The following is a 24,730-nucleotide window of genomic DNA, read 5'->3' as shown; positions in this document are numbered from 1 at the left end:
AATTATCTCTACAAAAACTTGTACACAAATGTCACAGCATAATTATTCAGTGTGGCAAAAAAAGTGGAAACCCAAATGTCTATTAGCTGACGAATGAATAAACAAAATGTGGTATATGGAACAAGTAATGGAATGTTATCTGGCCATAAAAGGCATAAAGTACTGAAAACATACTACAATATGGATGAACCTTGAAAATATGATGGTAGGTGAAAAGAGCCAGACATAAAAGGCCATTTGTTATATGATCCTATTTATATATGTCTAGAATAGGCAAAGCCATAGAGACAGAAAGTAGATAAGTGGTTATGAGCTACAGGAGAGGGAGGAATGGAGAGTGACTGCTAGCGCAGTTTCTGTTTGGGGTGATGAAAATGTTCTGAAGTAAGATAGTGGTGGTGGTTGTACAACTCTGATTATACTAAAAGCCACTGACGTGCACACTTTATGAATTATATTTCAATAGTTATTACTATTTTTTAAAAATATATTTTTATTGATTTCAGAGAATAAGGAAGAGGGAGATAGAAACATCAATGATGAGAATTATTGATCGGCTGCCTCCTGCACGCCCCCTACTGGGGATCGAGCCCACAACCTGGGCATGTGCCCTTGACCGGAATCGAACCTGGGACCTTTCAGTCCACATGCCGATGCTCTATCCACTGAGCTAGACCAGCTAGGGATCAATAGTTATTTTTTAAAAATTGTACCAATGTAGACATTATGTTATGAAGTGTTTTTGGAGAAGTACTTCACAGCTAAAGAGAGCAGATTGTAAGTTTTCTTAAGGAAGAGAATGGCAAGTTTTCTTACAAATGGACAAAGGAATTCTTTCTGTCTGAAATAATAGTGTGCAGCACAGAAAAATAGCCAACTAAGATTACTTGGCTGTGTGGGGTTGGCTTTACCGTATCTCTATTTTTTTTGTTCTGTGTGTATGTCTGTGTGCATGCATTCCTAAGTCTGTCTGATTTAATTTTCAAAAGCATATGTACTGCTTTAACAATATGTATAATAAAATGTTACAGATGGGGTCACAGTGGTTATAAAGAGTTATACCCTGAAGAATTTGAAACAGACAGGTAAGACAAATAGGCTTACTGGAAAAGTTAGAAACTAAGCTTAGTATAAAGTCTGAACTGTAATTTGAGTTTAAGCGCAGTTTTTACAAAGCATGTAATATTTGCCATTAAAAATGTAACCAAAGAATAATTGGCAATTTAGATGGAAGGTGATAGGTATTTTGCCTTTCCTTGATTGATGTTTGACATATCTATAGCACTTGTTTTTTTTTAAAATATGTTTTTATTGATTTGAGAGAGAGAGGAAGGGAAAGGAGAGAAACATCCATCAGCTGCCTCCTGCATGCCCTGTACTGGAGATCAAGCCCGCAATCCTGGGCATGTGCCCTGACTGGGAATCAAACTGGTAACCTCTTGGTGCATGAGAGGGCGCCCAACTAACTGAGTCACACTGGCCAGGAGTATAGCACTTAGGTCTTTATATCTAGTGTCCCATACAGTAATTCAGTATGGCAGATTAGAATTTTTTTCAAATTAAAAATTCTTATATAATTTTAAACAAAAGTTTTCTACCTATCGGATTGGCAAAAAAATATTTTTTATAATGGCCAGTGTTGCTAATACTAGTGATAAGCAGATCTTAATATACTCTTTTTTTTCCCTGAGTCCAGTGATTTTTAATGGTTTTATTGTTGTTTTACAGATTAGAATTTTTATCTTCATTTTAAAGATGAGGAAAAACTCAGAGTTATTAAGTCTCATAGTAACCCTTTGTCAAAGCTGTTTTAAAATTTAGATGTTAACCATAACTTTCTATCTGGAATGCAGAATATTAAAATATTTTCATTTTCTATAGTAAAGGTTTTTCTCTTTTTTATTAGTGATCATCAAGATATTACCAATGGGAAAAAAAGATCTCCCCAGGTAAAATCATCTACCCACGAATCTCACAAACACAAGAAATCAAAGAAATCTCACAAGAAAAAGCAGAAAAAGAAGTCACACAAAAAACAGAAGAAAAGCAAAAAGGAAGTCACAGATATAACAGCAGATTCCTCAAACGAGTTCTCAGAAGAAACTGGGGCTTCTAGTACCAGGAAACAACCACATAAGCGTAAGAAAAAATCAAGGAAAAAGTCTCTCAAAAAGTCTGCTGTCGTTTTAGAGGCAGAAAGTGACACTTCTCAGTCTGATGACTCAGCATCCAGCAGTTCTGAGGAAAGAGACACTAAGAAAACCAAAAGGGAAAAAAAAGATAAAGTCAGTATCCCTGTAGTTAGCAATGAAATACAGGAGAGGACAAAAACAAACAAACGCACAAATTGGAAAGTGGCTACAGATGAAAGGTCTGCTGAGAGTTCGGAGGATGACTAAATGAGAAACAGTCTTCAGTTCCCACTGACTTGGATATTGACAGCTCTTGCACCTTGGGGCTTTGCCGATGACTCTTGTGCAGCACAGGGGGCCTGAGGGCGGAGTTGTCCTGTGCCATCTGTGTACATCTGACAGACGTGTCTTCTGTTTTGGCCTGTTAAACTTGATCCTCTTATTGTTAATAGGGAATCTGGTATTTTGTTATGAAGGTTTCTTGAAGAGATTATTTTTTGCAGTTAATTACATTTAGCGTAGAGTGTATATACAGCAAATTAAAGGACCCAGGAGGCAGAATCCAATAATGCCCTGGGTATACCAGTTAGAATGTTGAGTTTGGGGAAAGCGAAGGCTAGGATCACGAGGTAGATTGGAACCAGTGTTGTGCGGAATGTATGCTAAGGGAACATCCAGTTGCTCTTGTTTGGTTTATTGCAGGTGCCACTTTGTCTCAGCCTTGGTGCTTTGATCTTTCTGTATTTTGGCCCCATTGGTCTGGTCGTTTATTTAATGGGGAAATGAGCGTAAGAACCAATATTTTACCTTTACAACACCCATAGACAGCTGTTATCAGCAGAGACTAGTGTTTTCTGTTAAATTTTCCTGCTGGACAGGGACTGTAGCTATATTCAGTATACCCATAAACATGGTAATTGGATAGTAAATGTCTTTTTTCTTTTTAAATTCTTTATGGATAGTAAATGGTTTTCTAGTTCCATTGCTGTATATTGCCTAAATGGACTTGTGTTCAAAAATTACTTCTTTTCCGTTAACTCCTTAACAAATGGGGGAGAATTAGGAGTCATGTAATGGTGCTCTGAACGGGCTTCAGGGCAGTACCTGCCATTTAAATGTCTTCCTTGTTCATTTTGAAATCTATTAATGAACTTTAGATTTTCCCTGAAACTAGGTTGAATCAAATCCAAAATGAAAGACTTCTCAGGGACATATCTACTTCTTTTCCAGCTTGCCTTTGGATTAAAGCACCAAGCAGAGACCATATTATTCCCTTTTGCTATATGTGTAATCCCTACTATGTTAATTCATAACACTGAAAGAAGGCTGGCAGAACACAAGTTAATTTTTTCATTATGGCAGATTAAGTGACATGTTGTTTTTCCTAGTTGTCACTTCATGGGCTGAGTAAAAAGCTTGAAAACTCACTTGTCTTGGTTCTGCCACTAATTGGTTATGTGGTCTGGAGTAGGTAAGTTAACCTCTCTGGCCTTCCTTTGAACCCCATATGTAATATGCAAATACTTCATGGCGATATGACATTATAGGACACCAGCAACAGAATATAACTATGACATCATTCCACGAGGTGGTAAATTTTATAGTTCTGCTAAATTTCTTTACAGATTGCTAACAAAATGTTTGGTCATGAAGTACATGGTTGGCTAGAGGTTCCTGATCCCAATTACAAGCAGGTGCTACCTTTGGGGCTATTTATTTGAAATATTAACACTTTGGTACTCAACTGTCAATGTTCAATGGTATATATTTTTACCTTTGGGATTAGTAGAGACCCAAGGGAGGAAGAGCAGTCTATAATTACTACCTCTTAACCTAAAGCAGTTTTGTTCTTAGAGCAAGTGAAATCTTTGTTGGAGGGAGTGTTCACTTTTTTTTTTCTTTTTTAAACATTGTTTCTGTGCTATAAAAGTACTGAGTCTCAGCAGACTCAGGAGAATGGGTGAGTGGGACAAGGCATCTCCAGGAAGTTGGTTCTGTTTGGGTCTTGACCTTCCCTTCCTCCCATAGTAGCAGACTCCTCTTTCCCAATGAATACACATCTTGCTTGTTTTGTTTTTTGCCATGTTTACCTTTTCTTGGTCATGTATAAGCAATAAAGCTGTTTTCTGTTCTTCACCTTTTTCAACCCTAAATTTTCTTCTATGCCTTAAGCTAAGGCTCTGATGTTTCTTCCAGCCCCTTAAATACCATTTGCACTACTAGCCCTGGAACATATTTAGTCCTAGTGTTTCTGCCAATCAGAGATCTTATTAAATCCTAAAGTGGGATTTTAAAAATAGAGTCGGAGAACTCACATTTATTGAATAATTGTTGTGATACAATGTGGAGTTTCTGAATTCCAAATAAATAAATTTCACTTTTGAATTTTCGATCTGTTACTTTTTAGCACCAACAGGCTTGGTAATAGCCTGAAGTTGACCTGACAGTGGGTTGACAACTTTCCAATAACAAGTCCTTTGCTGCTTCTGTCATTCTCCTAGGGAATGGCCTACTGCCCTCCTTTCTGTACAATCTGGGCAAAACGACTGGTGATGGCGAGAGTAGTGTCAATGAAGCGGTCCACACAGCTAGAGAGACAATTTTCAGTACGAGAATCTAGGCGATTCCCTGGCTTTTCCACACATTTATCCCAACATAGCTCCATGAAGTGGTGCACCTAAGAGGAAAGAAAAGCAGTAACCATTAGGGCCTGTATATAGGTCTACCTGCCAATTTTCTTATTTCCTTCCCATTTTCATTTTCTGTCACCTAATTAAAACAGTCTTTCAAACAACAAACCATGGGCTCTCCTCTTTCCTCACTTCCTACTGTCCCCAAAATGGTCCAGATCCTCAGCCCTACATTGCAACAATTCTTTTTTTTTATATATATTTTATTGATTTTTTTACAGAGAGGAAGGGAGAGGGATAGAGAGTTAGAAACATCGATGAGCAAGAATCATCGATCAGCTGCCTTCTGCACACCCCCTACTGGGGATGTGCCCACAACCAAGGTACATGCCCTTGACCGGAATCAAACCTGGGACCCTTCAGTCCACAGGCCAACGCTCTATCCATTGAGCTAAACCAGTTAGGGCTGCAACAATTCTTTTATCCTCTCCTTTTCTATTTTTCTCTTCAATAATTACAAAATACTTTGCATCAAGTCACCTGTGTTTGCTTAATCATCAGTTTCTCTGTTAGCTATTCAGGGCACTCCCTTATTTAACCCCCACCCATATGGTTTCAATGAGGCCCACAGAGCATACCCAACTTGACTCTTTTTTTGTTGTTAATCCTCACCTGACGATATTTTTTTCCCTGGAAGTGGGGGTTGCCTCCCCCACTATTCCCGACTGGGCTGGGGATCAAACCTACAACCCAGGTACCAGGAATCGAACCTTCTGTGTTAGGGCTGAGGCTCTAACTGAGCTACACTGGCTAGGGCTCAACTTGACTCTTAATATTCTTGAAGGCCCTCCCTAAAGATTTTACCAATTCTTCAAAACAGTTCGAATTCTTACTTGCCTGAAGGCCACTGCCTATTATTTTCTACTTGTGTCAAGTCCTCAATCAGAATGTAAATTTTCAAGCAGAATTAATTACCTTTTTTTTTTTTTAAAATCCCAAACTAGCACCAGTGTAAGCTGAGAAGGTATGGTACCAATTACTTCCCCAAACCACTGCACCCGTATCATTCTAAATCTATCCCTTCTTGGGTTCTTAACCTTTTTGAGAATCCAATGGATCCACTCTCCAGAAAAATGCACATACAGGCACAGAAGATGTATGCACTTTCATAATGTTCAGAACTCAAAGATTTCTAACCAGGGTGGTGGTGGTGGTGGGCGGGCAGGGGGCGGAGAGGAGAGAAAAATATCATTTACCAAGGACTCACTATTTGGGGAGGCTGAGAACTAGGCACTCAGTCAATCCTTTTTGCGGTAATAAAAGATGACTTGTCACCTTCGCTGAAGAGGCGCGGTAGGTAATCAGCCCTAAGTAACGCGGCTAATGCGGCACCGGGCCGGGGTTCCGTGCCGAACAAGCTCCAAAGCTCTTGTAGACTGATTACTTCAGAGCCCCCCGCTCCAACCCCCCAATAAGGTTCTACCGTTTTCAAATACATCATCGCGTCTGGTCCTCACAGTGCAGTAAGGGGCCGGGCGACTGCGAAACCAAGTCCCGTCGTGGCTGGGTGTCCGCCTGGAGGCACGTGGCACGCCAGCGGCAGAGGCACGATTCGAACCTAGATCTCCCGAATGTCAGCCCAGAGGGCTCGCCACCCAGCTCGGCTCCCGGACCCTTGCGCCGCCCAAACCTTTCTTTTCTGCTTCACACCTACTTCCCCCACCGGGGTTTGCTTAACGGCCCCTGGGCACCGCCGCGCACCAGCGGCTGGGGTGCCGCGACTCGTTTCTCTTGCGAGGGAACCGGGCCTGGCAGGGACACCGGGCGACCTCCCCGCGGCCGCCTGCGCCTGGACTGCAGCCTCGTCTCTCTTCACCCTGGTCCCTGTCCCGCACCTGTGCGGTGAACTGCGCCTTCTGCTGCTCGGCCGCCACCAGGCGCTGCAATTCCGCTTCGTCGGCCTCCCCCAGCTCCGCCATTGTCCACCTCGGGGCTCCGGACTTCCGGTCACGTGTGTGCGCATGTGCGGCGGCCGCACACCGACTCCCGGCTCCCAACTCCCGACTTCCGGTTCACCAAGCGTTTTCCTTTTCCTTGTTTTCTTTCGTGTGGTGGTGGTGGGCGGTGCCTGTGACTGCTTCCGGGTTGCTGGATGACCTTGAACCTTCAGGAGCGAGATGGCGAGCGTGTGGAGGCTGAGTGTCCTCTGCGGTGCCCGAGGAGGCCGAGGTGAGGGTCCAGCGGCCGGGGCTCCCAGCGCGGCTTCCCGCTGGGCAGGGAGGCGGGAGGAGTCCTCTGCGGGTGGCGCGGCCTCTGGAGCGCGGCGGGCCTCCTCCTTCCCTCTGGCCGCTCTGGCTCCGGTGGAAACCACAGCAGCGACCCCCGCGCTGCGGGCCCAGCTATTCCCGGAGCGCTCTCTCCCGGCCTGGGCCCACGTGGTGAGGGGGCACATCTGCGAGATCTGCCTCTGGGAGCCGGCCCGCCGAGGCTGCTCAGGAGCTCGCCCCCTCCCCACCCGCTGTCCTTACCGAGCTCCCACCCCCTCGGAAAAGAGCATCGGAATCCCCGTGCCGGGTCTTGCTCCTCGAGGGGGTGTACGGGACCGATTCGGTAGACATTGAACGGGGCATGTGTGTTATATCCGGCACTGCAGTAAGCTTGGGATTCAGGTGTGAATAAAACACAGTTCTTGCCCGCAAAGACTTTTCCTTTTTATAGGGAAAACACATGTAAGCATAATTTAACACCAAACAACGGTTGTGCTGTCCACACATTGTTATACCGTCCAGAGGGAGGATATATTCAGCGCCCGGGTTGGAAGGATTACTTGGTCTCCCTTCCTGAAGGAGGTGTGCCTGACCCACAAGGCCACGGGAGTAAGGTCATTACAGTTAGGGCTCCTGGGGTGAGCAGGTGCAGCGATGGAGGAAGGTGTAGAGACTGGTTGTTAGGCGAGGAAACAAAACAAGTCGGATATCATTAAAGCTGAAGCTCGAGGTCAGGAATTAGCGCTGAATCTGGAAAGGAGACCTGGAGTCAAATCATACAAGAACTTGCCTTGATAAGGGGTATGCATTTTACCTGGTGTGAAGGGGAGCCATTGAAAAATTTGACATAGATTTGCAGTTTATTTTTTAAATATGTTTTTATTGATTTCAGAGATGAAGGAAGAGAAAGATAGAAACATCCATGATGAGAGAGAATCATGTATTGGCTGCCTCCTGCAAGTCCCCCACTGGGGATGGAGCCTAAAACCCGGGCATGTGCCCTTGACCAGAATTGAACCTGGAACCTTTCAGTTCTCAGGCCAACGCTCTATCCACTGAGCCAAACCGGCTAGGGCTAGATTGCAGTTTAGATGGACCACTTTGGTAGCAGGGTGGTAGATGGCCATTAGGGGAGATGGTCAGGCTAAGACACAAGTCAGGGAGATGAGGTAGGGCACTGGTACAGGCAAGGATGATGAGGTCCTGAACTTGAAGAGAAGTACAGAAAACATTGTCTCAAGAGATGTTTGGGTACATCAGTGCGATTTGGCAATTGACTGAATTTAGGGAGAAAATCCTACATGACTTACAGGTTTCTGGGTTAGGGTTGGATGTCCTTAAAGTGGGGAACATGCAAATGGGAGACAGTTTTGGATGAGAAAGTGAGTTGAAGGATGATTTTAGTTTTTGGCATGGTGAGTGTGAAGACCACGTAGGATATGTCAGGGGAGAGGCCCAGCAGGCACTTAAACTTCTCAAACTGGAGAGATATCAGGGCTGGAGATACAGAATTGGGGTGTCGTCAACTCAGTAGAAGCTGAATAGACAGAATGACTAGGGGTGGGCAGAGGAAGGGAGAAGAGCAATGGGCAGATGATGGAATCTGGGAAAACATTTAAGAGTGAATGCAGGAGGTCTGGCCCGTGTGGCTCAGTGGTTGAGTGTGGACTCAGGAACCAAGAGGTCGCTGGTTCGATTTCCAGTCAAAGCACAGGCCTGGGTTGCGGGCTCGATCCCCAGTAGGGGGTGTGCAGGAGGCAGCTGATCGATGATGCTCCCCTGTTTCTATCCTTCTCCCTCTCTCTAAAAATCAATTAAAAACGTATTTTAAAAAAAAGAGTGGATGCAGGAGGAGACTAATATAGGATGATCAGAGAGTCAAAAAGAGAATTACAAGAGAGTTCTGTCAGAAAAGAAGGGAGGAAAGAGCATAATGCCAGGTGGTGATGAAAGGCCCAATAAGATGAAGACTGACAGTACCTGTTGAATATGGCTACTTGAGACCATTGGCAACTTACCAAAGCAGCTTTGGTGGGGATAAAAATAAGTTTCTGAGTTAAAGAATCACAGGGAAGCTGAGATGATTTTTTTTTAAAAATTTTACTTTATTGATTTTAGAGAGAGGAAAAGAAACATCGCTGTGAGAGAGAAACATCAATCGGTTGCCTCCTGTACGTGGCCCCACCAGGATCAAACCTGAAACCTGGGTATGTGCCCTGACCAGGAATTGAACCTATCACTTTTTGGTGTATGGGATGATACTTCAACCCACTGAACCATACCAGCCAGGATGATTTAAATAACACTTTAAAGAAGCATGGGTGGAAGGAGGAGAAAGAGAACAGGGAAAGAGCACATGGGCCTTGTAGGAATTAGTATCAAGGGAAGTATATTACATCAGTGGAGGGAAAATGGCCAATTGGAAGGAGAGGTTAAAGATACAGGAGAGAAATGACCTTTAACTTCCTGGAATTATACTGAACACTTTGCATATATTATTTAATTTTCAACAGTATTATAAAGTAAGTGCTATTATTTCCTTTCTACAATTGAGGACATTGAGGTTAGGAGGTCTGTCTTACTTAATTGCTGATCATCTCACAGCTTGTAAGTAGTGGAGTTGGGTTAACTAAGGTCTGCCTATTTTTTAACGAAGACACAGGATCCCAAATAGGACAGAAAGAGATGGGTTCAGGGGTACAAGTGGAGAAATTGATCTTGAAAAGGAGGATGCTAATAGATGAACTTGCCAAACTAGACTGAATTCCTTGAGAACAAAGACTGTATCTTGTATCTCTTACTCCACTGCCAAGCGGATGAGTAAATGGAAGGAGAAAACTATAATTTACTTTTTTAAATTAGTAAAAGTGAAGTCTTTTTACGTAAGTGGTTTGTTGATTTTTCAGTCTTCCAGTGGTTACTCAGTCTGACCTCACAGCAACCCAGTGAAATAGATGTTATCTTTTTATTTTTTATTTGTGTTGATTTCAGAGAAGAAAGTAGAGGGAGACAGAGATAGAAACATCAATGATGAGAGAGAATCACTGATCGGCTGCACACCCCTCACTGGAGATCAAGCCCATACCCAGGCATGTGCCCTGACCAGGAATTGAAACGTGACCTCTTGGTTCATAGGTCGATACTCAACCACTGAGCCAAGCCGGCCTGGCAAAATAGATGCTATCTTTCTTTTACAGATGAGATGTTATCCTCTGTTTGGGTTGAAGTAACTTACCTTTGGTCATTTAGGAAGTCTGTCAATCCTGTTACAAGAGAGGTGCTTATGATCCTCCTAATGTCTCTTTCCTTAGCTCTCTTCCTCCGAACCCCAGTGGTCAGACCTGCTCAAATCTCGGCATTTCTCCAGGACCAACCTACCCCAGGATGGTGTGGAATACAGCACATTCACCTGTCACCCAGCCGCCATTGTATGTTTTCTCCATTGCTGCTGCTTTCTGGGCTCTGGCCATCTTCATCTTAGCTAATTACCATGTCTTTGGGAGGACTTGTTGTCTGTGGGGGGAACTTTTGTGTCCAGCTCTGTCAAATGAAGACCTAGCCTATGCCTTTGGGCAGACACCACCAACATGGTTGAATGATGCCATTTACACTCAGAGAATCTTCTGGTATAAGTCTTTTTAAAAATGTTTAATTTTTTAAACAAGAATATAGCTTTAGGAAGAGTCTGTTCAGTAGTTTAGTTATTCTTATTTATTTAGTTTATGGAGAGGAGCCAAATATGAATAACTTAAAATAGTGGGCAGTTTTTAAAAAGTTATGCATATTTATAGTTGTAATTAACTTGTTTGTTTTTATATAGATTGATATTAAAATCATGGTATTTCTTGGATGAATACTGTTTAGATATTATTAAAGTTAGTCTTAGAAAGCCTGTAGGTGAATAATGAGTTGACTGTAATTCCATTTTTGAAGTCTGGAAAGATCAAATAAAGACTTCTCTTGACTCTTAGATCAACCACTTAGATATAGTTGCATCTGAGTTATGAGAAATTATACAGTGTAATCTTTTGCTTTTTAGACTAACTTTATGTTTGAAAAGTTTTTGTTTCTGCATTTTGTTGCTTAGTTTAGTTAGATTTAGAAGAGTAGTTTTAACTTGGGATGCATGGGACTGAAAATCCTGAAGTTGTATACATAGTTTTAATGTATGTGTTTGTGTGCATTTTTTCTGGAAGTTTCTCTATCCTTTTATTAGATTCTCAAAGGGGGTCTGTAACAAAAAAAAGATAGAGGCTCTCAAGGAAATGTTTATAGCCCATTTGGTTTTTCACTTGCTTATTGTTCCATTTCTGTTTATGAGCAATGGGACAGAACAAGGACCATGGTCCTAAAAGTTGACATCAGAACTTTGCTTCTCTGAGTTGGCTGTTTTCATTTAAAAGAAAAGAAAAAGTAATGTTTTAAAGGAATTTCTCAAGTATCCCTAACTTGTATTCATTAGGTATTTGTCCATTATACTGAAGTCGAAGGTTGGTAATTCTGAAAATATATTTTGTCCATTTCTTGCCTATAAGTAAAGTGGATCTGTCTTCTAATCAACATGTGTAGGTGTTGAGACAACCTGTACTCCAAAAGGGCAGGCGGAGGGGGGAAGCATCTCTTTCAATTACCTCCATTATCTTACCCTGTTTTATGCTCAGAGTTAAGTCTTATATGCATATTGTTTGCTCTTCTGTCAATTTGAGTTATTGTGTGGCAGATACTGAATGTGAGAGTTAGGTTTACCCCTTCAACTCTTATGAATCTGGTTCCTCCTTTCTATAGCTGGTTCCAAGGCTGCATCTCTCCACTGGACTGGGGAGAGGGTTGTCAGTGTTGTGCTCCTGGGCCTACTTCCAGCTGCGTATTTGAATCCTTCTTCTGCGATGGACTACTCCCTGGCTGCAGTCCTCTCTCTCCATAGTCATTGGTAAGTACAGCAGTGTTTTCAGTATTATGTTGTTAGTTCAGCTTGTTTGCTGTGAGCTTGTTTCATTATCTATATTATAAAAACCCAGTGGCCCTAAGGCTGTAACGACCAAAGACCGGTCACCAGGAGGCTGCGTGCTCAGCAAGGCGCACATGCAGGTGGGTGGGACTTGACTCTGGGTCTCGCAGCATGGTGGGACTCGGGGGAGTCCCGCAACGCTGCGGGGTCTGGGTCTCACATGATTTTGCGCGCTGGGTCACTCGTTGCATATAAGGGAGAAATTGAAATACTCAAGACCTGTAGAAAACATAATGTAAGGCATTTCTATGCCCAGATCTATATATCCACATGCCCATTCGATGTCTTCATTTCCATATCTAATAGACTTTTAAAAAAATATATTTTTATTGATTTTAGAGAAAAAGGGAGAGGGAGATAGAAACATCAGTGATGAGAGAGAATCACCGATTGGCTGCCTTCTGCACGCCCCATGCTGGAGATTGAGCTCTCAACTCAGGCATGTGCCCTGCCTGGGAATTGAACCATGACCTCCTGGTTCATAGGTCGACGCTCAACCCCTGAGCCACGTCAGCTGGGATCTAATAGACATTTTTAATGTAGCATGCTATAGAACTGAGTTGCTGATGTCCCCCCAGATTGCTTCCTCTAGCACTTCTCGCCCATCTGAATTAATAGCATTTCTGTTCTGTTTGTTCAAGTTCCAAACTTAGTCATTATCTTCTATTCCAGTAGTAGTCTCTTAACTGGTTCTCCTTCTGTATATTCCCAACACAGTTGCCCCCTGATTCTGTTAAAATATTAAGTCAGGTCAAGACATTCCCCTTCTCAAAACCCTTTGTTGTCTCCTAATCATACTCAAACTAAAAGTAGAATTCTTACAGTGGTCTAGACTCTGTGTGATCTGACCCATTTCTCCCTTATCCCCAACTATTATCCCTCATTCCCACTGACTTTCTTAATAGTTCTCAACATGCAGGGACACTCCCGGCTTCAAGGCTTTACTCTTACTGTTCCTTCTGCCTGAAACTCTTTTTCTAGTTATATACTTGAATTGTCCCTCATTTCCTTTGTCTTTCATGTCACCTTCTTATTGAAGGCTTCTCTACTTTTACTCAAAATTGCAGTGCCCTTCCCAACATTCCTTATCCCTTTCTTGTTTTATTTTTCTCAGTAGCACTTACTAAATTCTAATATAACATATCATTATCCCATCTAATAAAAGAGTAATATGCAAATTAACCATCACTCTGTCACTCTGTCACAAAGATGGCAGCAGCCACGGAGCTGGAGCTACAAAGTTTCAATTATAGAAGATAAATAAATCCTAGATACCTGCTTCCAGCCCGGGGCCGTTGCCAGCCTGAAAACATCCATCAGCCCCTCACCCAGGCTGGTCACACTCCCATGGGGTGAGGGTCCCCACTGGGGGGTTTGATCAGCCTGCAAACAGCCATCAGCCCCTCACCCAGGCTGGCCAGGAACCCTAGTGGGGACCCCACCCTGACCCGGGACACCCTTCAGGGCAAACCAGCTGGCCCCCACCTGTGCACTAGGCCTCTATCCTATATAATGAAAGGATAATATGCAAATTGACCCTAACAGCAGAAAGACTGGGAATGACTGGTCACTATGACACACACTGGCCACCAGGGGGCAGATGCTCAATGCAGGAGATGCCTCCTGGTGGTCAGTGTGCTCCCACAGGGGGAGCTCTGCTCAGCCACAAGCCAGGATGATGGCTGCCAGCACAGCAGTGGTGGCGGGAGCCTCTCCTGCTTCCTCAGCAGTTTTATGGATGTCCACTTGCAGCTTAGGCCTGCTCCCCACTGGCAAGTGCACATCCCCCGAGGGCTCCCGGGCTGCCAGAGGGATGTCTGACTGCCAGCTTAGGCCTGATCCCCTGGGGAGAGGGCCTAAGCCAGCAGGTGGACATCCCCTGAGGGGTCCCAGACTGTGAGAGGGCACAGGCTGGGCTGAGGGACTCCCCCTGAGTGCACAAATTTTTGTGCACCGGGCCTCTAGTTATTTTATACATTCCTAGTCTCCCCCCAACTAGAATAAAATCACAAGCATAAAGTCTCTGGTTTAATGAATAATTACCAGGGTAATACCACCCAGGTCAAGAAGTAGAACTTCGCCATCTACTCCAGAAGCCTCTTCCTTGTGTTCTACCACCTCATAGCTGTTCAGTGTCCCTCATCAGAAACCTGATTTTTTACAGTAATCACTTCCTTCTCTTTCATCATAATTTTATCACCAAAATATGCACCCTCTATGCTCTATTTCAGTCTTGCCCTTTTTAAAAAAAGAAATACGATACATATTTTTGACAATTTTTGTTTGCTATTGTAGTTTTAGTGCCTAAGTAGTACCTGACACATGGCACTAAGAAAATATTTGTTCAATGAATGTATTTCCAGTTTTTCTTTATTATGTCCAGTGTAGTTTATTAGACTTTCTTAACCCATTGTGTGCCATAAGCGTCTGTAGACACAAGCGGCGGACCTTCCCCACATGCCTTGTGCATCTGTAAAAAAAAAAACGTTTTCCTTAAGTGGAAGTTCTGACCAACTTTAAAATCATTTTTTGTGAGAATTTTCAGCTTAAGATATTCAAGAACACCTGAATTGTAATACATTTATTTTTATAATATTTATTGCAAAATAATTTTTTATATTAAATACAAAATATGGCGTGTGGGGGTGGTTTCCATTTTGGATGCATGGCAGTTAACTGGTTAATTAATGACCCTTCTATAAAGTTTGTAGGTAACAATTGTGTTCCTTGAGTTCATTTTATGTTTTTTTGTAAGGACAGTATGATATCATGGGAAGGTTTGTCAGAACTGAAAGGACTTTGGGGGAGTATCTTAATCAACTCTGTTATTTTACAAATGTAGAAACTAAACCCCAGGGAAGTTAAGTGACTTATCAAATCATTCCTAGCTAGTGTGAAGGGGATTTTCCTACCTAGTTTTCTGGGATTGGTTAAGAAGAATTACCCTTTAAACACATATACCTTTCAAAATAAAGGATTTTAGTTGCTATGAAATATTAGATTACAAGTACAGTAATATTTCTCTAACGTGTTTCTTGGAAGGAGATGCATCTAGATTAATGAAAAATCAGAATAAGATAATTTTAAAGTAATACATATAAAAAAATTACAATTGACATTTACCTTACTAATTCTCTCTTTTCACACACATAAGACTAGAAAGAGCCTTCTATCATTATGTACTAGTTCTTTCGTATCCAGTCTCCTTTAACCCACATTAATTGGACTTTTAGCCCAACTATTTAACTGAAGTAATTCTTTTTTTTTAATAATATATTTTTATTGATTTCAGAGAGGAAGGGGGAGAGAGAAAGAGAGATAGGGAAAGAGAGAGAGAGAGAAACATCAATGATGAGAGAGAATCATTGATTGGCTGCCTCCTGCATCCCCCACACTGAGGATTAAGCCCACAACTCTGGCTTGTGCCCTGAATGGGAATTGAACTGTGACCTCCTGGTTGGATGCTCAATCACTGAACCATGTGGGCTGGGCTAACTGAAGTCATTCTTACCAAAGTCACCAAAGACCTTCATCTTTTCAAATCTGGTTGTTTGTTCCCTATCCACTTACTTGAACTCTTAGCATCATTCAACTTATTTGAATATTCCCTTAGAGTAATTTTCTTTGGCTTCCTAGATTCCATACCTGTTTAATTCCACCTCACCAGCTATATCTTCTTAGTCTCCTCTGCCAGTTCCTTTCCTCTTGGTTGACCTCTGAATAATAACGGTCTGAACTCCAGGCTCAGTCTCAGCCTTCTTAATTTCTCTACACACTTTTCCAAGGTTAGCTCAGACTTACACATTTTTTTTTTAAATATATTTTATTGGTTTTTTACAGAGAGGAAGGGAGAGAGATAGAGAGTCAGAAACATCGATGAGAGAGAAACATCGATCAGCCGCCTCCCACACATCTCCCACTGGGGATGTGCCCGCAACCCAGGTACATGCCCTTGACCGGAATCGAACCCGGGACCCCTCAGTCCGCAGGCTGACGCTCTATCCACTGAGCCAAACCGGTTTCGGCAGCTCAGACTTATATTATGCTAGATGCCCAGTGCACAAAAGTTGTGCACAGTTAGGGTCCCTAGGCCTAGCGGGGCCTTCCAGCTGCCAGCTGAGGCTTTCCTTCGCTGGCTGCCAGCTGGGGCTTTCCTTTATTGCACCCTCTGATGGTCAGCGCATGTCATAGCAAGCTATCGAACTCCTAGTCCCCTGGTCGAACTCCTAAGGGGACAGTTTGCATATTAGGCATCTATATATTAGAGTCCTGTTGCATGAAATTCGTGCACAGGTGGGAGGGGGCCCCTCTGACCAGCCTGCACCCTCTCCAATCCGGGACCTCTCGGGGGATGGCCAACTGCCGATTTAGGCCCAATCTAAACCAGCAGTTGGACATCCCTCTCTCAATCTGGGACCACTGGCTCCTAACCGCTCACCTGCCTGCCTGATCATCTCTAACTGCCTCTGCTGCCTGCCTGATCACCCCTAACCGCTCTCCTCTGCCGGCCTGTTCTCCCCTAACAGCCTCTGCCTTGGCCCCCACCACCGTGGCTTTGTCCGGAAGAAGGACCAGACGACTGGAAGATGTCCAGTCGACCCGGTCTAATTAGCATATTACCCTTTTACTATAGATGGTCGTAAAGTTAGGTTTGTGTTTTTTTAAAGATCTTCATTGTTGAGAGTATAATAGACTGGAGGCCCGGTGCACGAAATTCGTGCACTCGGGGTTGGGGGGTCCCTCAGCCAGGCCTACGCCCTCTCGCAGTCCAGGAGCCCTCGGGGGATGTCTGACTGATGGCTTAGGCCTGCTCCCCACAGCAGGCCTAAGCCGATAGTCGGACATCCTTAGTGCTGCCATGGAGGTGGGAGAGTCTCCCACCACTGCTGCAGCGCTTGCCAGCTGTGAGCCTAGCTTCTGGCTGAGCAGCACTCCTGCTGTGGGAGTGCACTGACCATCAGGGGGCAACTCTTGCATTGAGCATCTGCCCCTTGGTGATCAGTGCACGTCATAGCAACCGGTTGTTCTGCCGTTTGGTCGATTTGCATATTAGCCTTTTTATATATATATATATTTTTTTTTTTTTTCTTTTTTTTCCCTGAACTGCAGACTTTTATTTCCAGTTGTTGTAACTGATCCACTTGGATGTTTGTCATCCTAAATTTAACTTTACCAAAATCACTCTTTTTTTCCTAAACATCTGCTTGATTTTCCCTCAAAAGCTCTTCTGTTCTTGCCAATTTAATTAAATGTAGTTGCTTAAGCCAAAAATCCTAGGAGACATTCTAGGTACTTCTTTTCATCTTATCCTACATCTAGTCCATCAGCTCTTTCTGTTAACTCTCTCCTTTACATATAGCCTGAATTGTCTCTTCACACCATCTCCCGGTCACCAGCCTAGGTTAAGCCAAGAGTCTTGCCTGGAATATTCCATTGCCTCCTAACTAGTTTTCTATTTCTGTTCTTGCCCTCCTTTTCCTGCCTGTACTGTCCATTTGCCACACCATAGCCAGAGTGACCTTTTTAAAAAGTAAAACTACATTTATCCAATGAAGATAGATGGCCAATAGCACATGAAAAAATGCTCAATATCATTTGTTATTAGAGAAATGGAAATCAGAATCACAACGAGATGCCATTTCACATCTACTGGGATGGCTGTAATAAAAAAAAAAGATGGACAGTAACAAGTGTTTCAAGGATCTCAAAAACTTGGTGTCCTCATATATCTCTGCTGGAAATGTAAAATGTGGCAGCCACTTTGGAAAACAGTTTGGAAGTTCAAAGATGCCACTTTTAGGTGTATATTCCCCCACCAAATTGAAAACATGATTGCATACCAAAACATACAATAATATTCATAGCAGTGTTATTTATAGCCAAAAAGTGAAACAATCCAAATGTCTATCAGCTGATGAATAGCTAAACAGAATGTGAATAGCTAAACTATAGGCACACCTCGGGGATAGTACGGGGTTCAGTTCCAGACCACTGCAATAAAACAAGTATTGCAATAAAGTGAGCCACAGGAGTTCTTTGCTTTCCCAGTGCATATAAAAGTTATTTACACTGTATATACTATAGTCTATTAAGTGTGCAATAGCATTATGTCTAAAAAAAGTATAGTGTTAGTCGTTTTGGCTCAGTGCATAGAGTGTCGGCCTGTGGACCAAAGGTTCCTGGGTTTGATTCCAGTCAAGGGCATGAACCTTAGTTGCAGGCTCCTCCGTGGCCTGGGCCCTGGTCGGGGCATGTGTAGGAGGCAACCAGTCCATGTGTTTCTCTCACATCGATATTTCTCTCTCTCTTTCCCCCCTCTCTCCCACTCTCCCTAAAAATTGATGGGAAAATATATCTTTGGGTGATGATTAAAAAAAAAAAATTAAAAATTAAAAAAATACATACCTTAATTTAAAAATACAGTTTGCTGGAAAATTCTAACCATCATCTGAGCCTTCAGCAAGTCATAATTTTTTTTCTGGTGAAGGGTTTTTCCCAAGTAACATAAAAAATCACTATAATAAATATAATAGTAATAGAAATGTTTGAAATATTTTGAGAATTATCTAAATGTGACAGAGATGCCCAGCCGGCATGGCTCAGTAGTTGAGCGTTGATGTATGATGCAGGAGGTCATGGTTTGATTCCCGGTCAGGGCATATGCCTGGGTTGTGGGCTCGATCCCCGGTAGGGGGTGTGTAGGAGGCAGCTGATCAATGATTTTCTCTCTCTATCTCTCACCCTTGTTCTCTGAAATCAATAAAAATATATTTTAAAAAAATGTGACAGAAAGATGAAGTGAGCAAATGCTGTTGGAAAAATGGCACCAATATACATGCTCGATGCAGGGTTGCCACAGACTGCAATATCTGCAAAATGTGGTAAAGTGCAATAAGTTATTTGGCCAAAGAATGGAAGCACTGATACAAGCCACAACATTGATGAACCTTGAAAACGTTAAGCTAAGTGAAAGAAACTGGACACAAAAGGCCACATGTATGATTGCATTTATATAAAATGTCCAGAATAGGCAAATACATTGAGATGGAAAACAAATTAGTGTTTGCATAATAGACTGTTAGGTACAGGTTTGTTTTTTGTTTTGTTTTTGTTTTTTAATATATTTTTATTGATTTCAGAGAGGAAGGGAGAGGGAGAGAGAAACATCAATGATGAGAATCATTGATTGGTTGCCTCCTGCAACCCAAAGAGGACCATACCAAGACACATCATAATTAAAATGCCAAGGGCTAAAGACAAAAAGAGAATCTTAAAAGCAGCAAGAGAAAAGCAGCTAGTTATCTACAAGGGAGCGCCCATACAATTGTCAGCTGATTTCTCAACAGAAACTTTGCAGGTCAGAAGGGAGTGGCAAGAAATATTCAGAGTAATGAATAGCAAGGACCTACAACCAAGATTACCCAGCAAAGCTCTCATTTGGAATTGAGGGTCAGATAAAGGGTTTCACAGACAAAGCTAAAGGAGTTCATCACCAAACATTTCAGTATTACATGAAATGTTGAAGGTATTCTTTAAGAAGAGAAGAAGAAGATAAAAAATAAAAACAATAAAGTAATAAATACATATCTATCAACAATTGAATCTAAAAATCAAAATAAATGAACAAGAAATCTAATGAACAAAATAAACTGGAGAGTAAAATAGAATCAGAGGCATGGAAACTGGAACAGACTGGTGAATCTCAGAGGGAAGCGGGGAGGGGAGCAGGAAGAGATTAACCAAAGGTCTTACCTATGGACTGTCGGGTGGTGAAGGCCTGGGGTGGGGTGGGAACCAGGTGGAGGGGGGCAATGGGAAAAAAGGGGGACATCTGTAATACTCTCAGCATTAAAGATTTTTAAAAATGAAGTAAAATTAGGTCACTCCCCACTTAAAGCACATCTGTGGTTTCTCATTATATTTCAAATAAAATTCAAACTGTTTTTCATGACCTTCAAGGCCCTGTGTGATCTGTCTTCGCTTTCTAATCTCCCCGTTTTCCAGCCATACTAACCTTTTTACTGTTCTTCAAAGATGCCAAGGTCATTGTCACTTCTGCTTGGATTATTCTTCTCATTCAGGTCATCCTTTCTAGAATATTACTTCATAGCACAAAGATACTCTTTCCTTCTCCTTCACTAGAGTGAATATTCCGTACGGGCAGGGATGCTGTCTTATTTGCTGTGCTCTCAATGTCTATAACAGGTTCTGACATATCACATCTGTTTAATACATTCTTTTTGAATTAATGAAAAACTGTAGAACATTGCTTTAATTTCTGTTTAATACATTCTTTTTGAATTAATGAAAAACTGTAGAACATTGCTTTAATTTAAAAAAACATCAAAATTTTGTAGATAGTAATTAATTACTGTTTCTGATATAAGTAATTCTGGAAAATTGAATCTGAAGAATAGGAAGATGTCTTTATTATATTGTTAAGAAACACTTGATTCCTTTACTTTGGTTTTTGACTAGTTGCGTTTTGAACCTGATTGTCTTTGCAACCAAGTTATCTGTGTGGTCTTCCAGTGTCATTTGTGATTTTTCATTTGTGCTGTGATTTTTTTTTCCCTAGGGGCCTTGGACAAGTTGTTACTGACTATGTTCAAAAGGATGCATTGCAGAAAGCTGCCAAGGCAGGCCTCTTGGCACTCTCGGCTTTCACCTTTGCTGGGCTTTGTTATTTCAACTATCACGATGTGGGCATCTGCAAAGCTGTTGCCATGCTGTGGAAGCTCTGACCTTCTTGACTTACTACCTTGAAAATTGATTGTACACCTCTTTGCCTCTGCTCTGTCATGCCATTCATCTCACAATAAGGAGGAAATAACAGATAAGTCCACTGGTGAGATAAATCTCTTCTAATCACCTGGCTAGTTTTAGAATTTAATCTGTGAGGAAAAGGTTTGAGAGGAATTGTATCCAAGAAATTGTGAGACAGAGTTCCACATTCTGGCGAGTGAATGAGGTCCTCCAGCTTCTCAAGACTCACAATGTAACTGAACATTATATATGAGCTTTCGCATTATAATTTACCAAACTCTTAAAGGGAATTCAGCTTTATTACTCTCAATACCTAATCAAACTGCTATATTTGTCCTAGGAGTTATGGAGAAAGGAAAAACTATTAATTCATAAATAAAGACTGCAGAAACTTATGCAGCACTTAATGTTTGAAAACTTTCCCCCTTTGTTTAGTTGATACCAGTCACTGATGGTTATATGTCTTTGGGAAACTTTAAAGTTAGGAAATGCTGATAATTCACATTACTAATTTCTGAAGCCTGGGTAAAAGAGCCTGGAGAACTTCTGAATATAGAGAAGTTCCATGCAGGGAAGAGGTACCCCTGTAGAGGTATCAAAGTATTACATGTTCTAAACTGAGACTTAACTCCTCAAATATGTTCATTTTACTTGTCCCAAAATAATATCCACACATATAAAACTTTAAATAATAAATTGTTATTTTTCCCACTGTGAGAATCTTTAATGTGAAATGTATTCTGTGAAAATAAAGTTTTTTTAAAAAATAAAATTCTGTATAATAAAAATGTATTTTGCTCTTTTATGTATTAACTGTCCCTAGTTTTATTTATTAGAACTGAGTGTCCATTGCATCTATAGCAATAAAACAGGATTGAGTCTTTAAATTTCCTTCTGGGGCTTAGCAGTTAGGTAAATCGGACACAAAACACTGTAACACAAAAAGACGTAATAGGCAGAAATATACTGAGTATAAGTAGTTTGGTATGAGGAGAGTATTTGAAGGAATTAGAATTAGGTCTAGATATGGTGTTTTGTGAAGATCAGCCTTTGGAATTCAAATTATATTCTGTATGCTGTTAGCCTGGTCTGCAGGATGAGTATAAGGCACGATGGTTAGTTAGTTTCTCCTAGCAGCATAGAGGGACTGGGACTTGGCTCATTTCACTTGTGAAGGACCTTACTGGGCAGCTAAGGCCAACTGTTGATGGGAAGCTGGCCAGAAGGGGGCGTGTGTTCATCAGTGTCCATACTAGTTACTGGTAAAGATAAGCTCCCCTTAACATGCTATGGCTTGCAGGAGATTCAGATGTGCATTAAGGGTTTACAGGGGTGGGCAAACTTTTTGACTCGAGGGCCACAATGGGTTCTTAAACTGGACCGGAGGGCCGGAACAAAAGCATGGATGGAGTGTTTGTGTGAACTAATATAAATTCAAAGTAAACATCATTACATAAAAGGGTACGGTCTTTTTTTTTTTTAGTTTTATTCATTTCAAACGGGCCGGATCCGGCCCGCGGGCCGTAGTTTGCCCATGGCTGGTTTAGGAAGAGGTGCTTAATTCAGTTTTACATGGGTTAAAGGTTTCAAAAGGGAATGATGCCTGAATAGCAGTGGTTTACTAAGGAGTGGTGGTGCTGGGCCAGGCCTCCCTGGCAGGGGGGAGAATTTTATTACTGACATTATTTAGAATTGCTGTTTTGTGGTGGTGAATAAAAAGTAGACTCACCCTTAGTCAATTTCATTATTGTTTTAAAATTCTCTAGACAGTGGTCCCCTTAGTGTTGTTCATCCCCTCACAGCAGCCCTCAGTGCACCATTACTGTAAAACTGAGTGATGAAGTAGTTTTCCCTGTAGTCCAAATAGGGAAGGCTGTCACTGGGTAACGCGGGAATCCTATAGCTATCACCAGTACCATCAGATCCTAGTTGGGATTTGGAAGGGTGGCTAATGCTAATAAGCTTCATCAGACGGTGACTGAGACATTTAAGTGGAGGCTGGCTGGCTGCTGTCTGCTGTCTGACTCTCCTTACTGGTTTTGTAATTAGGATAGAGCTGAGCTGTCACTGGAAAAGCAGTGGTTTGCTGTGAGCTGCTAGAGCAGCAGGGAAAGTAAGGCAGGAAGGAACGAACAGCAGTAGGAGGCTTCTGAGGTTAAGCAGGGCATGATCAGAATTGTGCTTCAGAAAGAATTTAGGTGATATTAGGAAGGTTGATAAACTGGAGGCAGAAGGACTTGTAAGAGGATAGAGGCAGAGGGAAGGGCTTGGACTTTGATAGTGGCAATTTTATAAACTCTTGTGGGAGTCATAAACATTCATTCATTGATAGGTATTAAGTACCTCATGTAATTGGCACTGTGCCTAAGTATCGTGGGTGGCGATAATAACTTCTTGGCCTTTAAAAGGAATTTATAGTTTAATTGGAAAAGCAGGTATATGATTGCAGTTCAGTGTGGTAAGTGCAATAATAGTTAAGCACATCAATCAGTGATGTCACAAAGGGTGGAGTAAGAATTTGCTTGCAAGTTTCCTGGAAGAGAGGAGTCTTGACCTGGGTTCTGAAAGATAAGGAGCTAACAGTTGGCTAAGGAAGCTGGGGTGAGGTGTGAGGCTGACTGGAGTATGCTAGGTCAAGCAGAAGATTGCACATAGTTTGGTATGAGTGCAGCATAGAGAGGGCTGATTGTAGAGGACCTTATATGTCAAAGAGACTATTTTCATGGCAATGAGGAGTCACTGAAGATTGCTAATTATGCAAATAACATGGTCAGATGTTTATTTTAAATAGGTTATGCTGGGCTATGTGAAGTATGGATTTGAAGGAGGCAAGCATGGAAACATTATTTCAGTGATCCAGAAAAGAAATGATGAATTCTGAAGGAATAATAGCCAGAATGAAGAAGAGAACAAATGCAAGAGATATTTAGAACTTAGAGTCAATAAGGTTGTGTGAAAGATTAAAAGAGGAGGGGAGGTATGTTCAAATATATATATATATATGGAGAGAGAGAGAGAGTCATAAATACGTGAGAAGTAGTGTCATTAAATTTTAATGGAAAATTAGAGATGATAGTAGAGAGGTCACTACCAACGTTTTGTATTTGAGATATCCAGGAAGAGAGAATTTATAGACATTTTTGGCAATGTGACAGACTAAATTTTAGAAATTACTTTGCTCTGACATCTCTAAGAATGTTAAACAAGAACACCTTTTAAAACATGTGCCTGAACTTGGAAAAGGAAATCCCCTGAGGCCAGAACAAAATGAGCATACATTCAAGGAGGTAAGCAAATGCTGAGGCCATTGAGGGCCCTGGGAGCATTTGCTAATCTCGGGTGGCCTGGAGTTATTGTTTTAAGAAGGTGACAGGGGCCAGGAGCAAAGCTTTGGGCTCAGGTGGGAGTTGGATTGGAGACTCTCTTAGAACTACAAAGAGTTTTACCCTCAGAGAAAGGGCAAATTAGAAAATAATTTTACCTGAAAAAGCAGAGCAGAAAAACTTGTCTGCCTTGTCTTGGTTCTGGTTGGAGGCAAGAAAGTCTCTGAGAATATGTGGCTAAGGGCCAGCCCTCATGCCATCTTGTATCCTAAGTTCATACTATCTGCATGCCTATAAAGACTACACACTGCAAATTTAGCACTTATCTAGGCTTGTAGTACTAGGTGCCGGTAGAAGTGAACCAATCCTCCCTGGAGGAAGGCTCCTCCAACACAAGCCTCAGATATCCTACCAAGTTCCAGTGAATGTGACCTTCCAGCAATAAATCACAACCTTACAGGAACACCCTGAGCAGAGTCAGCACAGATAACAAGCAGAACTATGCCCACAAAGAATTCAGACCCTGGCAGAATTTTCAGACCCAGAATGTAAACAAAATGAGATGAAAGTTTGAATATAACTCAGTTGTCAGATCAGGGATCAG

At 41.9% G+C, this 24,730-nt stretch overlaps 3 protein-coding genes across 9 annotated transcripts in view; 2 read left to right on the top strand and 1 right to left on the bottom strand.

Annotated features, from left to right (window-relative positions):
- Positions 1-4,268, top strand: part of NKAPD1 (NKAP domain containing 1) — a 12,234-nt gene extending 7,966 nt beyond the window's left edge. For 5 of the 6 annotated variants that reach the window (XM_006093495.3, XM_023757889.1, XM_006093492.3 and 2 more), the window contains 2 exons: positions 1,032-1,085; positions 1,907-4,268. In XM_006093495.3, the coding sequence (XP_006093557.1) occupies positions 1,032-1,085; positions 1,907-2,399 (547 nt within the window). In that variant the 3' untranslated portion in view covers positions 2,400-4,268. The remainder of the gene's footprint in view (positions 1-1,031; positions 1,086-1,906) is intronic. The other variant, XM_014459864.2, reaches the window with a different exon arrangement.
- Positions 4,269-4,429: 161 nt separating this feature from the next.
- TIMM8B (translocase of inner mitochondrial membrane 8 homolog B) lies at positions 4,430-6,809 on the bottom strand. The gene is made up of 2 exons (XM_006093490.3): positions 6,658-6,809; positions 4,430-4,809 (listed from the first exon to the last, which is right to left on the bottom strand). The coding sequence occupies exons 1-2, from the start codon at positions 6,739-6,741 to the stop codon at positions 4,642-4,644; spliced, it is 252 nt and encodes an 83-aa protein (XP_006093552.1). The 5' UTR covers positions 6,742-6,809; the 3' UTR covers positions 4,430-4,641.
- A 21-nt stretch (positions 6,810-6,830) lies between these two features.
- On the top strand, positions 6,831-21,591 carry SDHD (succinate dehydrogenase complex subunit D). 2 transcript variants are annotated; one of them, XM_006093487.3, is made up of 4 exons: positions 6,844-6,991; positions 10,341-10,457; positions 11,815-11,959; positions 20,616-21,585. In XM_006093487.3, exons 1-4 carry the CDS (start codon positions 6,940-6,942, stop codon positions 20,779-20,781), a joined length of 480 nt encoding a protein of 159 aa, XP_006093549.1. In that variant the 5' UTR covers positions 6,844-6,939; the 3' UTR covers positions 20,782-21,585. The 2 variants fall into 2 exon arrangements, with proteins under 2 accessions (XP_006093551.1, XP_006093549.1); XM_006093489.3 differs by lacking the exon at positions 11,815-11,959 and having other exon boundaries at positions 6,831-6,991; positions 20,616-21,591.
- The last annotated feature ends 3,139 nt before the right edge of the window (positions 21,592-24,730 follow it).

This window comes from Myotis lucifugus, unplaced genomic scaffold (assembly GCF_000147115.1).
Source record: "Myotis lucifugus unplaced genomic scaffold, Myoluc2.0 scaffold_117, whole genome shotgun sequence".
Lineage (NCBI taxonomy): Eukaryota > Metazoa > Chordata > Mammalia > Chiroptera > Vespertilionidae > Myotis > Myotis lucifugus.
This window is presented reverse-complemented; position numbering and strand designations above follow the sequence as displayed.

What these genes read in the sequence shown, in the direction of transcription:
- TIMM8B (XM_006093490.3), bottom strand. Translation starts at nt 6,741, where the DNA reads ATGGCGGAGCTGGGGGAGGCCGACGAAGCGGAATTGCAGCGCCTGGTG. An exon ending in AGGCGCAGTTCACCGCACAG is followed by an intron (nt 4,810 to 6,657) that starts GTGCGGGACAGG and finishes CTTTCCTCTTAG; the next exon opens with GTGCACCACTTCATGGAGCT.
- SDHD (XM_006093487.3), top strand. Translation starts at nt 6,940, where the DNA reads ATGGCGAGCGTGTGGAGGCTGAGTGTCCTCTGCGGTGCCCGAGGAGGC. An exon ending in CGGTGCCCGAGGAGGCCGAG is followed by an intron (nt 6,992 to 10,340) that starts GTGAGGGTCCAG and finishes CTCTTTCCTTAG; the next exon opens with CTCTCTTCCTCCGAACCCCA. An exon ending in CCTGTCACCCAGCCGCCATT is followed by an intron (nt 10,458 to 11,814) that starts GTATGTTTTCTC and finishes TCCTTTCTATAG; the next exon opens with CTGGTTCCAAGGCTGCATCT.